The following is a 20,236-nucleotide window of genomic DNA, read 5'->3' on the forward strand; positions in this document are numbered from 1 at the left end:
CTGAAAGCTGTCCTCGGGAATTTACCTAAGGTAACGTAGAGTTCTTCTTACTTTCTCATGTCATTTACATCCTGTGTTATCTTTCTACAGGTTTGGGCGAGCAATTTTCTTCCCAATGAACCGGCGCTGGCAGAAAGCTGTCAAAAAGACTTCCTGCAGAAGCACGGGGAGCCCATGCTAGTGCAGTACGCTCGAATGGAGGCGGAAGCACAGGTAATACCTAGCCCTGAAACACAATTCATAGCGTCTGTCAGCACAGTAACTCCATATAAATAACACGACTGGCTGTAGATAGCTCATAAGGGCTCCTTTGACCACACTGTGAGAATGCATTTGACAGGCCGCTGAAACGGAGAAGGGTTGGTATGCTAACCCCTTAGCTGCTTAGGCTGGTCTGGTTTGATGTTTTTAGGAGGGATTTTATCTTGCCAGCTGGGCTGGAAGACCAGCTAAATCAGCTTAATCCAGCTAATACACGGAAAACACCTATTTATCATATATCTTTTTTCAGCAGGGATGCAGTGGGGGGCACAGACCTATTTTAACGTGGCATACGGCTTAACAATGACTTTATGAAAGTAATGTAAGGCAATTTAGCAATGTAAAGGTATCAGCAGGTTCGGCAAAAAAACATCTTATCTGTTTACCACCTTGCATGAACGATAAAACAACTTGATTCTTCCAAACAGTGTCATTGTTATGAAAATACTTTTTAGTGTGTGTCAAAACAGTATGCACACATTGGGACATACCAGAGCCGTTAAATATGAAAGTTATGACATGCACATAGACCTCCATAGGAGGACGCAGAAATAACTCCAGTTACTGGAGTTTCAACATCCCATTCATTTCAGTGTCTCTTAAACGCATTTGTTGTACAGCTGGTGAAATAACTGCATGATTTTGCATTTTAAGGAGTTGGCAGTTGAAATTAAACATTCAAATTCAACACAAAGACTGATCTTGTATTTACATTGCTCCCAAGATAAAATGTTATTATAAATGTAGTCGATGTAGTAATCAGTGTACACAATGTGCTAATATAATAAAAGTCTGCATATTCAGTCCAGGTCGTTCTTTCGTGTTTGCAATGCCCCCCTTATAAACTAGAATGTTGCCTCGCCCTCTTTATCGCGGTTTACAAGGGGGCGTTGGCGTCATTAGCATACAGGCCTGAAAATGGTTGTGTTGCTCTTGTCACCTGGGCCCTGGTTATTATAGTGCACCAGCCAGTATGCTGATGGCGTGTCGAATCAGCAGGGAAGAGCTGAGCACACACGCTCGATTCAGCTGCTCTCGTAGGTCCATGCATTTCGCTAGCCAAGCATGAAAAGCGTCGAGAAAAAACGTTGCATTACCATGATGAGGGAGATGTTACTTGGTTAAATCATATGTAATCAAGTAAAGGACCAGGAGAAAAGATAAATGTGTTTACTCTGAGACAGGGAGGCGGTTTTGGGAATTTACTGCAACTGTTATTTTAATGAACACATTCTAAAATTGGCTTGTGTTTATATTCATTTATACAGTATATCCTTATCTGAATGAAGTCCTTAAATTCTGCGCATGTATCTGTTGGTTAAAGGTCAAAGCTTGCGGTCACGACCATACAATTAAAAGCGGCATCTGTGTTAACTTTGGGGCCCCAGGCATATGGAGGGCCCCTTGCTGACCACAAGTAATGAACTGCAGCAGTGCTCCTTTGTTTACATGACATATATCCAAAATGGTATGTGGGATTTACAATAAATCATGTAAAACAAATCTCTTGTTTTCTCCATGGTGTCTTTTGAACTTTTCAAAGCGAAGTTCTTTCAACCTTTCTGTGATTAATAATTCATACTTCATAGCTTAAATCATACCTCAAGGCCCCAAAAATGTTAAATCTGCCCCTAATTAAAAGTTCAGTGTTCTTTTGTTACATACACATTTTCTGCAATAGGAGTAAAATGTAGCAATTTATACTGAAATGTACCATTGAGCCCAAAGTACTCACTTTTAAACTGACGTAATGTTCAGCTCAGTTTTCCTATCCAATTCGGTATACAGATGATTTAAAAAGTGCCATGGAGCTCGATGTTTTAGTCACTTTTCTGTCATAAATTGCACGTTTTGGCTGGTTCTAAATTCCATCAGATATTTCCCAATGCACAGTCCGTCACTCATGCATCATTCATCCTCCTCATTCCCGAATACATTCTCCTTGCTTTTATCGGAAAACGTTGCACATGCTTCTTTAAGGGCTCTGGCTGTTTCAGAAATCCCTTGGCTCAGATCGCAAAACCCAGGCAGAGATTATGAATACTGTTGTGGAATTTTAAGTGCAATTGCGGTGAGAAAAACAGTATCAGTCTTATTGGCTGAATCTCATGAGAACTTAATGTCACATTTCACCAAAATTACACAAAATTTGCATAGCACATGGTCCAGAATCATAGTCTCCATGATCTTGTTAATTCAATGCATAGAATACGATTTCAAGTCAATGTTTGCCACTGTCAGATGTAAAAGCCCCCAAAGTCATTTTGTTCACATTTAATAAATGCTGAACCATTGTGTTATTATATCCAGGACAGCCACATTTCACTTTGGCTTCCTTTGCTGGGTGGGAAGTCTTCTGTTGTCATGATCATATCAGAGGAAATGGCAATGACTCATCACATCTGCACCACAGTGCTCCCCTCCCCGACCTGGGATTTCCTATTATCAAGGAACGGCTCTGGCTGACAGGGCCCCCATTTAGTCGCTCATGTCTGGGCAGTGGGGGGTGAGTCAAAATGTGCCGACCAGCTGGAGGCAAAATTCACCATACTGTTCCTGCGATCTAGTCTCATGTACTGAATCACTAACTCTCTGCGGCTCATCTTCTCAAAACTTGTGTGTCGTTTTGAAATAGATGTATATATAAATATGGTCCAGGCATTCAATTACAGCAAACAGAATTGTGTCTGACTGGATAATTTTCCCCTTGGGCATATAATAAGCTCTGTGTGAGACAACTTTTATGATGTGACTGTACTGTTGAATATAGAAATGTAATACAATAAAAAGAAACATGCGGTTCCTATCAAAAGTGCTAAATGTGCTTTTAGAAAGGATAAGACTTGACCAAAAAACATAAATCCTGGTCATGCTGCAGTTTATTTTTGTCAAGAAAAACCCATTCAGACGGAAACATGTTTAGTGGCGGATGAATCTGGAAACAATTTTAACATTAAAAAACAAACTATACAGTTGTGTTCAATGATATCTCATGGTTGCAATACACTGCAATCAAAACTGTTTTATGTTTTATAAACATATTTCAACACCCAAATCAACGTATCTATCTAATCTAGGAAATCAGCGAAATCAAGTTGTAACCAACTCCCACCTAGCTGAATGTCATCTTTGGCATCTGTGGACCTTCGCAAAGTCTGGATCCTCCATACCCTTAAGTAGTTCAAAGGTCCCTCGTGATTTTAATAATTCATTTGCAAGTAATATGCAGGGTCTTGATGCTGACTTTTCACACTTTTTTCGTCACTGACTTCCCATTGGCAATGGATTGCTTTCGTTTTCGTTTGATCTCACCTCAAATCATTGCTGCGGCGCTGTGAACTTTGGCTACACTGCCTGCCAAACCACGATGAAGACGCTGAACAGACACCTCATATTTGGAAGGCTGGTATTTGGCTGCATATTCCGTTTCAGCTCTTGGCAAGCCCACAAGTCTGTGAAAAGAAGTGGAACCCTGCTAGGCAAGGCCAGTCTCCATTTAGATTGTAGTTTTTCTGTTTCTAGCGGACAGTGAGCGCTTGAACCCATTTTGACAGGGCGTGGGGTGTGGGTAAGACTGAAAGACAGGGTCATGCTGGGATCGTTACTGTCTGTTGTATCTTTATCAGCGTGGGAACCTCAATAGGCTGTCACAAGTCATTGAAGAATGGTCAATGAACCTCTCTATAAGTTGTGTGAATAGGCTATCAATAAATGTTTAGAGAGGAATAAAACACTTGGGTTAATATTTACAAATGACCAAGAATTTGTAGTTTAGTAACCTTGACTGAAAAGAAAGGAATTGAAAGACTTTGGGTGATCAATGGGAGGGGCCGGGTATACTTGACTTGCCGCATCCGTCTCGCGCACAAATGTGTCGGCACATCCCTTGAGCATACTCAATTGCGGATGAGCGCGGATAGACGAGTTCGGACTCGGCTGATTCCAAAAAAAAATCGCACATGCACTGTTGTACGTTTTCGGTCCGCGCGTTCTCAAAAAATGGGCTGCACGCGGACAACCCTCCTGATGGCGAAAATTACATAATGCAAACGGACGTGGACAACCGAACTATACTTTTGCCTTAAACCTATTTCAAAACTTAAAAAAAGAAGAAAATACAACATATATTTATTTTTTCAATTTCTATGCCCTTCAATGGCTCTGCATCAGGAGAATGCTGAAACACCATCACATGTAACATATAGCTATAAAAATCTGTGACATCAGCTCCATTCTTAAAGTTTTTCAAAATCCATTATAATTTTTCCTCTTGCGTAAAACCTGTATCAACCCTGAAGGGAAGAATATCTGCTGAAGATCAGCTGTAAAATTCCATCAAGACTACATGAAAAGATGGTAGATACATTTAAAAGTTGTTGCATTCTAATAAAAGCTTATATTGTAGAGCAGGTTTACCTTTTCAAAATATGTGAAGTAGTATTTATAGATCTCAACATCCAGATGGGCCTCACAATGGCCATATTAATGTTTTATATCTTGTGATCATACATGTTCAGGTTAGATCGATTCGATTGATACATGTAGATGATGCAATACACTTTCACTTTACTCAACAAGCATGTCTTAACTTTTGCTCATGTCTAGAGGAATGAAATTTGGCACATGCACCTAAATATAGTGTGTTACAATGGCAACACTATTTAAGATATCTCAAAGCCTTTATTCTGACCAAGACTGATGTGACTTGGGTAAAGTCTTTTGTAAAATGCACACTTCCTGCTGCCAGTCAGTTGTGGTGCAATGATTGAGACAAACAAAAGCAACATCAATGTGATCATATCCCTTGACAAAACACACAAGTCTGATCCAAATCACCCAAAACTGTGTGCAATACTGTGCAGTAGATACGGTATAAGATACTTTCTGTTTCTCCTTTTCAGCATAAATGTATTGCCTCGTCATGGCAACAATGCTTGAGATTTAAAAAATCTGTTCGCAATTTAGCCTATAGTAGCCTTTAGTTGTCCTGGCATCATGTTGACCCAGCTTGCTTACAATCACATGAATCCCCTTAGAGGAGTTTTTTTTTTAAGTACACAGCTTGTAATGGTCAAAAAATTCACTGTTGTGAATGACACACTTTCTGTTGACAGTTGGTGACGCTATAACTGTTCCACACGTTTGTGCTAACCTTTGCCCGGGCCTAATGGTCATCAACTTGATGTCTGTGCCAAGTTTTACAGGTGTTTAAGCATGTTGAGGGCCCCTTAATGCCCTGAAAGCTTGCAAAAAAACAAAGGGGACATATGGCCCTTACACAACAATGCAAACTTAACAGTGGCAAAAAATTGACATGATATCAATGTTGTCAGGGCGAGTTTATAAAGATAACGTGAATAATCCAGTCATTTTAAACTGTCTGGGTTACATTTAACATATTGTTCGCATAGGCGGCACTTTAACAATGACAGGATTTCATGATTGCAATCAGAAGCCCCCATCAATATCCCTGTAAATTTTGACACTGATCAAACCAAAAATCACAATTATGTTAACTTCTTGTTTGTGGAATGTTATGACCTATAAATCAATTTTCCTCCATTAAGTCCTTTTCCAAATCATAGGTGTGTTCAACTTCATGCGGCACAACACAAAATCATGTCTAATATTCTTATAATAAAATGTGAAATAGTACCAGTAGCATCTCGCACACCACTGTTGATGTTTCCATCAAGCCACTTTATTTTTAACGTACAGTTAAAATGTCATCCTTGATTTGTGAGTCACTTTGTATTGATTTCCATCCGCAGTGGATGTAAGGTCAATATATATTGTGCCTTTAACCTATTTTTAATACATTGTTAACATATAATGTTTTCTATACTTCTCACATGTTTACTACGTGCATTTCACTAAATACAAATTTTAGCTGTGGACCTGAAACAAATGACAGTGAAATGCAAGAGAATAAAACATCACAACACTGACATGAAAATATGGTTATACAAATAAAAAAAATTGAAGTAAGCCATTTAGGTAGCCCTTTAACTATTGTCAAAAACATTTCTTTGCATAATTTTTGCCTCTGACCTAAAGTGTCTTAAGTAAAACCTGACCTATAGTTTCTTATAGTAATTTTACACTCTATTTCAGAAACTAAGAATTAAAAAGACAGCCTTATATGAAGAGTTCAACCAAAAATTCTCTTGTGAATTACTCACCCTCATGCCATCCCGGATTGTATTAATCTGATCACAAATAATTGTATATAAAAATGCCATCAAAGATTGAATCTATGATTCAAGATTTACAGTTGATTATGTATTTTACTAATATTTGTACATGTTTTTAAGAAAAGTTCAAATATCTTAAAAAGGATAATCTGGATTTTTATCACAGTTTTTAATGTGTCTTGGTATACTGTCAGTCTTTCACATTGTTGTTGGATGACTTAATGTCACTCATGAGGTTAATTTTATTGAAATTTAACAAAAACTGGACTGGAATGGCCACAATACATCTACAAATACTGATTAAATCAACAGTTGTAATGGTCTCTTGATGTTTTTCTTCAGCAGTATTTACTAATTTATATGATGTCTGGTCTATTTTGCAATTATTATTGTAGTGTGAGTTGTGCTTTGCAATTAACATTGGTTTTCATGTTAGTGTAGTATTGTCATACAAACTGCCTCTGATAAAGCTGCCTAAACATCAAGTTTAAACAAAACTTAGTTGTTTAATCCCTGTTCACACTGCATGCGTTTACATTTGGCATTAACATGTCATCACAGTGATGAAACTGATCGGATCATAAATCAAATAGGACACAGCGCGCTTACACTTGTCAGCATCAAGGATCATATCTGAAGTGAGTTTTCCTTTATAAACTTATTTTATAAATCGCTAATTGAATAGATGCCACAATAAAAATGTAAAAAGTTAACGTATGGGTTCGGAATCGTTTCCAGGTGAGATGGAATATTTATTTTTTGTAACTTTAGGGTTCAAACCAGAGTCGGCGCCAGACCATGACTAACAGGAGGGCAAGTGGCTCCTATTGGGTGGGCACACAATCAGCATCATTAATACCAAAAAGTCAAAACTACCTCATCTGTGCAAGGGCACACTCGTGCAGGATGCTATTTTCCGTACAAGTGAACACTTTGAGGTGGTAGTAGGGGTCAGCACCAACACCCGGTCACCCGGCTGAAACTCCCTGGGTTGGGTAGGGCGGTTATACCACCTTTGCTGGGCGCGCTGGGCCTCGACCAGATGTTCCTTGACCATAGGCATCACCTTGTCAACCGGGATCGCATTTGTTGGATGTGCTCTATTACACTGCGATGAGGTGCCGGCTGCTGTTCCCAGGCATCTCTGGCGACATTCAACAGCCTGCGGGGCTGACGGCCAAAAAGGAGCTTGAAAAGAGTAAACCCTGTAGATGCCTGGGGCACTTCCCGAACTCCAAAGAGTACATACGGCAGCAGAAGGTCCCAGTCGCACCTGTCTTCTCCCACCACTCGTCGAAGCATCTCTTTAAGGTCTGGTTGAAGCGTTCAACCAGACCGTCCTTTCTGGGGATGGTATACCGACGTCCTCATCTGCTTTACCTTTAGTAGGTGGCAGAGGTCCGCCATCAGCCGGGACATGAATGGAGTTCCCTGGTCAGTCAGAATTTCCGTGGGGATGCCTACCCGGCTGAAGAATAAAAAGAGTTCCTTGGCTATTGCCTTGGCCTTCGCCTTCCATAGGGGCAGGGCTTCTGGATACCGAGTAGCGTAATCCCTGATAACCAAGATGTACTCGTGTCCCCGGGCAGACTTTAGCAGGGGACCTTCCAGGTCCATCCCTATGCGCTCGAAGGGCACCTCGATTACCGGGAGTGGGATGAGCGGACTGGGGGGAGGACGCTGGGGTGATTTCCGTTGGGAGGTAGGACACCCTTGACAGAACCTCTTGACTTCCGCCTCGAGACCTGGCTAGGGGAACCTGTCCCGGATCTGTTGTGCCGTGTTTGCAGCCGCCAGATGTCCGGCCATGGGGTGGGTATTTGCCAACTCCAGAACCATCTCGGTCTTGGTCTTGGGTACGACTAGTAGTAGTTTTTCCTCCCCCCGTCTTAAGGCGGCGCAGTACAGCAGACCCTGCTTGATCACGAAGTATGGTAGGGGGTGCGGACCAGGCTGGCGGTCTTTCCCAACCTGGTTCCAACAGTTCCGCAACCGTGTGTCCTCCCGCTGCTCCCGCCCGATCGAGCCCCCTCCTGTTACCTGCTGAAAGATGTCAGCAAACACATTAGGGTTGGTGCACTCACCCGCTTGCTCACTTTCTGTTGCCATTATGGCTGGACGTGGCTTCCGTTGTCTTTGGAGTCGGGGTCTTCGAGGTCGAAGACATGTGGCCTGCACAGTGCTCGCCAACAGCTGGTCGAACCCGTACTTTCTTGTCTCTGGGCCGACTGCTCTGAGAAGCGCAGTTGCCGCACCACCACTTCGACCAGTCGGCGAACAATCTCTTCCATGACAGCCCGAGAGAGAGAGAAAAAGACGATTGGGTTCCTGAAGGATATAATAGGATAGTTTATTGTCTTGGTATGTGGCGTAGCTTCGGCACTTCGCCCGCATTCTCCACCAGTTGTGATGGGCGAAGCAACGACACATACACAGGAAGTACAATAAACCACCCCCGATGGGTACTTTATTGAAAAGTATGGTGACTGTCAAAGTATCTTTAGGGTTGTCCTGATAAGGGCTGGCGTAACATCTCAGGCGGGGATAGCTTTCCTTCCTCTTCCTGAGGCGTTGTAAGACTGTCTGCTTCGATCCGGTTACTTCCGGGTTCCTAGATAAGCGGTGCTGCCGGTGGTTAAGCGTTGGAATCTGTAAAGACCGATAAGATACTGCAGTCAGTAGCATTCAGCTCTGAGGGAGACGTTGCTCACTTTCTTCTGTTTGAGAAGCAGTTTTTGTAGCCGCTGAGAATTGGCATCAGGTGGTAACCACCGGCAGCTGTGCCGCGCTGATTGTCTCCGTCTCCGTGGCGACGCTGATTGCTCCAGGGGTGACTCGTCACAATACTGATAAGTAGAGATGGGCCATATATCGTGTGATTCTTATGCTCTGTTTCTCAATGAATTATGGTAAAATGCCGCCACATCCGAAACCCGCTCTCGCACAGAAACTCTGAATATGGGACACAGAAGAAGAACTATTTACAGACGTATAATGCATCCGAAATCACCTACTTCTATAATATTATGTAGGTGAAAAATAGTATGAATACTATGTCCGAAACCTCAGTCTGCAAAAAACAGTATGCTAGAAATACCCGGATGGTCTACTACTTCCGCCGAGATTCGTGAGTGTGGATCGGATGGTCACTTCCCATGATGCCATGGGAGCTGAGCAGTGTATAAATTTAAGAAGTATATCAAATAAATATAGCGAAAAACTTCTGTTGTCCGTATGTAATGTTAGTGCCAATAAATGAATTTCTCGTGACTAAATTATGTTTTTATAAACGCTCACGTATAGGTTGTTTTAAAACGTCGTAGGTCATAGAGCATACGGATCACATGACCATAAAACATGGCGACGAAGTTTGTCGGAAATGTATTGATACTACACCCACTCATACTATATAGAAGAACGATTTTGGACGCAGCGGTAGTTTCAGGGAATGCCAATGGACATATTCTACCGCTGTTCTTCAAACCTTTTTAAAGGGGTCAAATGACATGGCTTAAACGAATATTATGGTTTGTTAAAGATGTAATGTAATGTGTATACACATTTTAAGGTTAAAAAACGCTGTATTTTCCACATACCGTGCATGTTTGGATCTCTTAAACGTGCAGATTTTTTACAAAGCTCATCGCTCTGAAAAGCGATATGTGCTATGATTAGCCAGGTGGTTAGTGCATAGTGATTGGTCGTATACTAGAGCGTTTCACGGAAATGTAACACCTTTTACCATATTCGGCACCTCTGGTTCCAAAGCAATTGTACTTACAGGTGATAAAATGTCATCGGTACTTCCTGTATCAATCTGAGCGTGAATCTGATACGGAAAATGAAGATGATCAAGCCAATACATCAACTTTGCCAGCGCGACTTGAGCAGGATGTAAAGGATGGGTAAGGTTTTATTAAAAAAATATTATGTGAAATAGTTCAAAACTATATCTTACTGTTTTACCTTTTATATACAACGTCATAAAGTCTGTAAACAAACAACCATATACATCATAGAGAGTTTGTTTGAGATAGAAACAAGCTCGCAATACAGCAGGGAATGGTAACATAATAAATAACGCGAGTGTGTTGAACCTTCTTGATCAACCATTGTTACGCCACGTCTCGTCGCGACTCAGCAAAGACAATAAATCCCAACATAAACACGACATTTGTTGCCTGTAGTTGGAACATTATGACTGATTATAAGAACTTATGTTGTCTTTTTTCACGTTGCGCACATGCCTGCATTTGCAAATCACAAACACACGACAAACTCAACCTGCATTAGTCCGTAGGAAAGTCTTTTACAATGAAAATATACCGACAGGCTGCAAATCTGAAGCGCCTGTCATGCAAAGTTGTAATGGTTGGAATGGCCCCACTTTTTAACCAAAGCTTTCGTGCATTGCCGTTCTTGATATCTTCCAGGCTCGTGAAGCAATCTCCGGTGAAATGCGCTGCACAAAGTTGAATATTCGAATTGTACTTTTCTGGAACAGTGTTGTAAATAAAATGTAACCATTAATTTTTAGTTGTCTCATCGTTTGGAAGGGCAAACAAAGAGGCTTTCTCTTCGCAACGAAACACACAGCGACTTCACGACAAGGCTGCTGCAGCGACAATACAATGAGATTTACAAGTATGCCCACCTAACTTGCATTTACATGTGGGCGGTCTTAGCCAAGTCGTAGCATGAAATGACTAACATTCGTTGGGGTGTGGTTACACGGGTAGTTTCAGGCAGGTCTGGTTGGGTAATCGCTTTTAGATAGAATGCATCTTTTGTTTCAACACTTTCATTTTTGCAATTGTATGTGTCTAATACATACATGGGCGACTTATAACACACCAAAGACACAGAAAAAGACTTATTCGCGCCATATGACCCCTTTAAGTATTTTCATGAAAATAAAGTATATTTATAATGATTTTGTTTGACGAGTGTTGCTTTTTCAAATGCACGTTATAAACGACTTGAGTTTAGATCGAGCAGTACTTCTTACTGATCAAGGAGCTGTAGTTCAAGGATCAGTTGTGCATAAAACACAGTATCGAAAGCCTATACAGGTAAAATTAGTGTGAATCGCGATATTTATCGGCCCAGCCCTGCTGACGAGAAATGAATGATGTCAGATCAACTGCTTGGTGCATTGATAGTCGCTCAAGAAAGTTGCTTATCATTTGCCTAAAGTTGATCCTGGAAGTCAATTAGCTACCAGTGGTGTGAACGGATATTCACATATCCGTCTTTTGGTATAAGGCGGCCGTTTTTGCCAGAAAATGAACCACATTCTATGCAGAGTGTCAAATTGAATAAAGTTGTTTTTCTGTGATATGACTCTTTGAAGTCACGTCTGATTGACCATATGCTTCATAATAGGGACGGGAACATGATGGACCTGTTGTTTCAGCAGTGGCTCATTAGGTTAATTAACTTTTTAATAGCGCAGATTGAAGCGTTCTCGGATGCCCCTACTATTAGCTGAGAAAATGATGAACCACTTTCTTCACTAAATATCTGTGCTCGCACTGAAGATGTTTTAAATTTCACCTCTGCTGTCTTCAGGGGATCCTGAAAGACATAAATAATATCGGCACAACTTGTTTGTGATGTGTGCTGCTGTAATTTGCAGCAGGCTCTGGCCCTGAAAAGGAAAATGGCTTTTTATTGCCCCACTGAGTAATGGAAACAATTCCATTTGCGAGGGCGATATCTTTGTCACGTTCTCTTCTTTATTGTATTCGGAGCTGGATACTCAAGAACAATTAAATGCATAAAAGAAAGTCTTGTCTCTGCTCAATGGAGGTTGAGTGGAAAGCAGTGCAGAAATAAAGAACATTGTGCACAAGACCTTGACCACCACAAATGGAAGGTTTCAGAAATAATTATGGTGCAAGAGAACGGGCTGTTTACGCCAAACATGTAATTGTTGTCCACATAAACTTATTTTGTGGTGCTAAATTTTAAAGCTGTTGCCCAAACGTCCATGCATCTCGCACCACAAACGTTTAATTTTGAAGATGCCGTGTCAGCTGCACTTAAAACTTGATTTGAGACACATGCATTCTATTCATAGCCCCCAAGAGCAAAAGAAGAAAAAGAAGTATAATATATTTTTCAACACCTTTGTGTATCATTATTATTCTCTGCAGTCTGTTAAATGTCATTATTAAAGGTGAATTTTTAAATGTAAATAGGTATTTTTTTGACAAAACAGATGTATGCCTTTTCATGGGAATTCAGTGTATAATGTTTAAACATTTTAATTTTAACAAAATGCTGTTAAATCAGATAGGCGTAAAACCTATGGAAATGTGAAAAAACATGTTTAGTGGGTTTTCCCGATAGCAATGGATCTTTGTACGGCTTGTTTTGAGTTCTAAAGATATCTGGTAATTATTAGCTCAGCAATGCATTGAGGTAACAAGCCCCAGCATGAGTTTAGTATTATAAGCTTGTTAAGATCACTTATTTTGTTTCTCTTTATTATGACTCCTTTGTTAAAATTCAAAAGCGTTGTGATAATTATAAAGTGGTGTTTCACAAGAGTTTCATGTAGAGATTAACAGGTGTGTGGAATTAAAGAAAATGGAAATGGAACGGTGTGAAATGGTTCAAATGAAATGTAAGATTCTGGGCGTGGCATTTCAGTGTTAGAATACTGATTTGGGATCACATTTTCAAACCGAAAATACGTAAAAGGTAACCCTAATTCTGTGAAAATCCATGCAAGATTCACATTCAACATTCATCATGTGTAACCCTACTATTAACCCTTAGCATGGTGCCAGAAAATGCAAATCATTCAGAAGTTTTGAAAAATAAAGGTTACCATCTAGACTCAACTTTTTGAAAGGCTTTATGATCCCGTAGCAGATCCCTCTTGTTCTTCATAAAAATGAAGGACATTTCTGGTTGTAGTGGTATTTGGACAACCCCATCTAGTGCACTGAAATGTTTGTTTGTATAAATTCCTTATAGGAAATCAAGCGACATTTTTAAACTGGTCTAACCGAAGTCGTATGAGCCATCTCAATAAAATACGAAAACCCAAAGTATTTTTTATGAATACATTTTATTTTTACATTTAAAGTCTTATTGTTTTACACAGTGATTAGGTATTTATTATAAATATTTATCGATGCACATATTTTTTTTTTAATTCATTTGCACTAAATCAAAAACGTTTACCTCCTTACCACCTTACCCTTTCTCATTTCAGAATTCGTTTCACTCATGTATACGTCACGATACGGAAAAAAAAATTTGTACGTCAGTTTCATGCTGACTTAAATTCAAATTGTACCCAATATATGACTGTGCTGTTTTTAGGACAGCAGATCCACGCCAACCAATTCATATCGCATACAAAACTTCGTCTAATCTGATTGACTGACTTGCATGCAACTTCTAGGTCCCATGTAGCACCCAGGTTGTTCCGATTGATGATACTATCTTGTATCAACAATAGTCAGACATTTTTCCTTAACAATGTTTGAAGTAACAATGTTGCTAGCTGCACTGAACTAAAAAGACTCAGAATTAACTCATAATGCCGTCTTGGGTATATAACTACCACTCTTCAGTTTTACCCAATCTGGGTTTTATTAAATAATATTGGCCTTTCCTATATTTATGGATGTTTTTTGTGCCTACAGCATATGCAAACGTTACGTGGCCCAGCCCAAACCTAACTTCCGGTAGACATCACAAAGAACCAATAATTGTTGAGTAGTTTTAATTTAATTTATTACAATTAATATACAATAAAATATCAATATATATCAAACATAGAACTGTTATACTACTTGCCACTAGCCAGGGGTGCATTTCCCGAACAATGATATAACTCGCTGGTTAACCACCATAATGTGAAGCATCGTTTTTTTCTTCACTGTTGTAAAATTCCGGCGCGACGGCAAAACGGAAGTTTTCTTCTCCTTGTTTGTTGCAAGACGGATGTTATGATACCCTGCTTTGCGAAAAGGCAGAAGTTAAGTTACATCATTGGGAAAAAGGCGTATTAATTGCTAGAACGATGGTGAGAGAAACACTTAAATCTTGGAACTATGTTGGAACGACCCTTGGCGTAAGCAAAGGCTGATTGGCCGAACATCTGTTGTTTGTTGTTCAACCATACTACAAACAATAGTTCCATGCCGGTGCGAATGCGATTGGGGAAATGGCCTTAGCGAATACTTAGTTCACGAATGACAGCCCTCTTTACTGGTTCCAGAACTTTGTTCCTGAACCTATCCGGCCACGAGGCAATTGAGAACCAATTTTTCTTACCTTGGTGGGAGGTCTATATATAGTCTGTTTTCATAAATAGGCTAAACATATTGATGGCAAATTTTTCTTATTTGGCTGAACCTTTCCTTTAAGGTTGTTCCAGATTGTATTGTCAGTCCCTAAAATCCATTGCACATAAGAAAGTGATTTTGGATCATTTTGGCATCCTTACTTTATCTCATGTCGTAAGATGATATTGTAACCTTTAAAGTAATGCGTGGATGCTGAATTCAGTGTGAGTATCAGTAATACACAACCTTTTGTTAGAATGATATCAGTAGTATGTAGAAGCTGTAGAATCATAACAATGTCGCTATAATTGTCATTTCCGTTGCAGCACATTTATAAAAGCTTGAGAATGGCAAACTCTCACAAGCGCTGGGAAATGGTTGAGTGCTATTTTAAAAGCTTATCTGCGCTCGACCAGGAGAAGACAGCTGTAAAACAGCTTTTCACAACTGTCACAACTATCTCCCCCCTCTGTTGTAAATCAACTTTCTAATGGCTGTGAAAAAAACTGTGTAGATACAGTTAGCAGGGGTGTCTTGCGCAGGAATAAAGAAGCTCTTTTTATAGAGCCGCATGATGAGTTAATCATACGCTCTCGCCTGTCCACTCTTTGCCTCCTCATGACTCCGTCTCTCAAAGTGAATAGAAGGGCCCTCTGCTTGAAAAGGGCACCTGGGAACCTTCTTTGATGATAATGACAGCAACAGGCCCTACTTCTTTTTTTCTTACGCTCATGCCAATTTATCGAGACTCCAAAAAAAGGGAAAAAATTATGAGCCATTTGCATCCTCGCTGCTTGGGTTACAGTTTCAGGACTTTCTTTTTTTTTACTTTGATTGGAAGAAGAAAACAGCCCAGTTGCCAGCTGGATGCTTGAGAGTTAGCTGTGACTTTTTTTTTAACCTGGCACCATTGGCATCAGGAACCGAAATATTGTTCCCATTAAGATCAAAACACTGTAAATGCCCAATGTGGTCATGTTTAGTTGATCCAATTGTGTTGAACATGTTGGTTATAATGTATTAAGTATGTTGGTAGCTAAACTTTTATGTAGCTGCCTATGTTGTGACATAATATGTCACCTAAATAAGTAGCTTTCTAGGTTTTTAGACAGGGTCATTATCCTGTGTTGTTTTATATCTTTAATGCTCCCGCATGTCATTTCAGAATCTTTATATTCAGTGGCACTTCAAATGGTCATATTAAGTGGGACTTTTTAAAATTGATATTCAATTTCATATAGAATTATGTAATTTTCCAGACGGCATGCAACCATCTGTTTATCTCAAAACAACAAGCTACCTGTCAGGTTGTTTAGAAAACGTAACAAAAAGTGTCATTTTTGCCATTGACGTCAATCAGTGACTATTTAAAGAATCAATTGAACATTAACAGCTGGATTTTATATCTTGGCAATGTGGGGTTTAAATAAATGTAGCTGTCGCCATCAGGATCACGTGATCTCATGTTTCTGTCCGAGCAAAATGGTGTAATATAACAGAATTATTGTACATTCAGATTACTTGTTTACGAATCCTGAAGTACAGGCCCACCAGAATTACTCCACAGACATCTGCCACTCGAAAGTCAGAGCAACTGGTTCCAAACTGGAGCACATTTTTGCCCATTTCTGTTGTACTTGTTTTTTTGTGATGGATTTGATCAGTGAATCCCGTGTGTCCATTTGTTGGATATCTGTGTGTGTGTATGTTTTGAAATGTGGATACTGGTTTTGGGATGAACCCAAACTTTAACTCTAAGAATAGAGGCAAGCTTGCAATTACCTGGACGATTTGCCAACTTTTGGAAAATACTCCATTTATATTCACCAGGTGTTTGGTCCTTTTACATGCAGATGCATTATTATGGTTATGCAGAGTGATTTTAGATTACCTTGGGATTCTGTGACCGCGCCTCAGCATTATCACAATTATATCACCTCAATGCTAGCAGAGAAAATACAAGATCATTTTGCTTAAATCTCACAAGGTACTGTTAATTTATTCGAAATCTTGAGATATGAGCAGTTAATCGTATTAAAGGTAGCGCCAACCGCCAACACTCTCTGATATCCTGGCCCCAGATAAGACTTGGGATCCTCTTTTAATGTCTATCCATGCATCCGAAACTGCAAATTGTTTGTTTTGTGTAATTTTGGCCTGACCTTGTTTTGAATATCTTTACAAAATCCTTAAACACAAACCTTGAAAAGAAGCTGAAATGTGGCGCATATATCCCTCGTTATGCCAATGGAATAGATGATTTGTTTAAATGTATGGTAAAAATTGTTACTCTGAGAAAGCAGCTTCACAATTTGAAGATCAACATTTGAACTGACCTCATGTAAGCTGAAAGAACAGCTACTGTAATAGTTCCTAAAGTCAAACGGATCTCCCAGATGAAAATGTTTATGCTTGGTCAGAGTAATAGCACAGCAGATTTGTTGAGTTCTCGGTTTTTGTTTTATTTAGTATTAACTTAGTATCAGATATCTCAGAGTTGAGATATATCTTCTACATTCTGAGAGAAATTCATTGAAAATTAAAACAATGAGAGGCACTTGTAATGTTTTCTTTTTAAGGTATGTTTGTAAAAACTACTTAAATATTCTAATTTAAATAGGGCCTAATACTGGTTTAATCTCTCTAAGGAAAGCAGACCCTATGTGTAAAATGAATGTTGGTTGATTTGGGGACAATTGATGGGAAATGTTTAATTGTTTATTAATTTCCTTAATAATAGTGCCTTTTGATTGCAGACTTGGCGAATCTGAGGTCACTTTATGACATTATTGAGATTTCTTCTGAAACTCTTTTTTAAAGATAAATATAAGAAAGACAGGAGACTTCAGCAAACGTTTGAGTTTGCTATCGCTTTTATCTCACTGATGTGGAGAAGAAATTGTTGAGATACTTAAGAGATGTGATTTTAATTTCTTATTCATCAAATAGTTGATCATCTGCATGTTTAACTGACAATGGGGACATAAAAGTAAAATAGAGAAAAGGTTCAATTGAGAACTCTAAAGTTTTGTCTTTTCCACTCAAACATACCGTACCTCTTCTCTTGTGTTTGTATAGCTCTGTCAATTTTTACCCTCCTCTATTTTGGTCCTCTATAAACTACTCTGTCTTTAAGCAAAACAAAAAAAGAAAAAGACACTAGAATGTTGACATCTTTTTTAGTGGATTAGAGATTGTCATTTTCCAAAATTTTTCATTTTATTTTTTAATGCTATCCGTATCAGCCTGATAATAAAATCAGGCCAATATATTATAGCCGATAAATTATAAATAATTAAAACTGGTTTAAACCACTTCAGCTGCACGCTGCACACAGTCAAAATAGAGGACAGTTCTGTCTTTCTGTAGTGATCATTCACTTACTGCTATTTAGAAAACTTGTTGATGCAGGTACAGTGTATAGGTATTTATGAATTTGTAAACTAACCTATAGGAATAAAAGCAGTTGTCCATGGAGTCTCAGAAAATTTATATTAATATTTAGATACTGTATATCGGCCAATATATTGGTTATCGATATCAACCATAATTTACATATTGGTCCATCTCTAGTTTTAAACTTTGTGTTCTCAGATGTCATTCTTATTTAACCATACAAATTCAAATCTGAGGTGTCCATGAGTGTAATGCGAAATTAAGATATTCCAGTTTGTCATCTGAAGGCATTGGTAACTTAAAATCACCATGAAAGGGAAGTTGCGATTGACTTCTTTTCCATATCATGACGTATATCCAAGTGAAACGGCTTCTGAAATTAGAAAAAATGTAGGGCGGTGCTTTTGTTTACCTTCCCTTTTGATTGGTTAGTTGTAAATTGGGCCTGGAGGGGAAGGCTAAAAATGCATGGCCATTGGATAGTCAGTACAGTCCTACCTTTTTTTTAGTTGCTTATGTCATGTGGTGAAGAGATGTTGTTGAGAGGGGGAGAGGAGCTTAATGTTTTGGTTTAAAGATTACAAGTGCAAATTAATAAAAACTATAATAATAGTGTACACAGATATATCTTTTATCATTTTAATTGTAACACTGTGTAAAACACAGTTTGATTTGATTTCACAGTTTGATTTGATTTCATTGTGACTTTAAGAGCAATGACTTAAAGGGATATTTCACCCAAAAACCTGTATTCTGAAGAATGTTATTGGAGGCCAGTGTTTACCGTTGTTTTACAAATTTCTTCTTTTGTGTTCTGCACTAAATAAGACATGCTGGTCTAGAATGATGAAAGAATTTTCAAGTCCAAGCTATTTCTTTAAGAAATTTGTACATGATTATGCTCTGACTATTTGTGCAGAATTATTGCTCCCCAATACTAATTCTTTTAGGAAATGCTTTTTGCAAACACATTGAACGTTTTGTGAAATTTCAGTGGCCATGCAGCTGTGCTTTGTTTTTATGTATTAAACAGAGATGATGTGTTTATTTACGCTTTGTACTTGCTAAAGGATCTTCCTGTTGATTTGATTTTTGGGCCCATCTCTCTGGTTAGTTCCTCGCCTTCCTATCTACAGTGTTGTTTGCTATTAATTCAAATAATAATGTCCCTTTGTTCAAAAGACATCAAATTTAACAGGCTGGATATGGCAGGAAATGCTGATTGTCGTGTTAACATCCAATCAATAATAATCAGTTTTGTCTCTGCATAGATCTCATTGTTTTGTACAGACTGATTATTGCATCTAATTCTAAATTTTCCCAACGGACTTCATTGGAGTTACTTTCAGTGCCACAGTGCACACGTTTATCATGCCGAGTGGGGAAATTGTGATGTTGTCTTCCAGAAGGTGCTGGACAAGCAACTTCGTTTAGTATCATTATGAGCCCAGATGCCAACTTCACCAAGATACCGAAGCATAGGGATGCACTGACCAAAGCAGCTTGTGCTTTCTTTATAGCAGTTTATTGGTTTTTTGTATAGCAACAATCCAAACCAACATTTGTGTCCTGAGGATTGTTTCACTATTTAGGGAAGGATGCTTATAAAGAAGACGCAGGGTCTCCTAGCAAAGCTAGATGTTCTTTCATAAGGGTGTACTCTCACTTATCCCGTTTTTTTTAGTGCGATTATCCCCACTCCCCCACTGGCCTGCGCTCACATTGCTCTTTACCATCCACACCCGGGCACGATTTCATCATTACGATGAGACTGCTTCGAAGCAAACGTAAACAAAGCGATCCCTCTTAGCACAACAGAATCCATCGCAAGTTTCAGTTTGGGGCTTATAAGGGGTGTTTTACTTCATTAGTGCGCTGCACAGACCGATGCTTAAATTATGCTTAAATTACAGCGGGGAAAATAAGTATTTGACACATCAGCATTTTTATCAGTAAGGGGATTTCTAAGTGGGCTATTGACACAACATTTCCACCAGATGTAGCCATCAAGCCAAATATTGAATTCATACAATGAAATCAGAACATTTAAGTATACAAGTTCAGTCATAATAAATA

The 20,236-nt window shown here is 39.1% G+C and overlaps 1 protein-coding gene across 2 annotated transcripts in view; it reads left to right on the forward strand.

The window, feature by feature from the left end:
- Window positions 1–20,236, forward strand: part of galt (galactose-1-phosphate uridylyltransferase) — a 96,376-nt gene that overhangs the window by 25,526 nt on the left and 50,614 nt on the right. For both annotated transcript variants that reach the window (XM_056736250.1, XM_056736249.1), the window contains exon 7: window positions 91–213. In XM_056736250.1, the coding sequence (XP_056592228.1) occupies window positions 91–213 (123 nt within the window). The remainder of the gene's footprint in view (window positions 1–90; window positions 214–20,236) is intronic.

Source organism: Triplophysa dalaica, chromosome 22, assembly GCF_015846415.1.
Source record: "Triplophysa dalaica isolate WHDGS20190420 chromosome 22, ASM1584641v1, whole genome shotgun sequence".
NCBI classification, from domain to species: domain Eukaryota; kingdom Metazoa; phylum Chordata; class Actinopteri; order Cypriniformes; family Nemacheilidae; genus Triplophysa; species Triplophysa dalaica.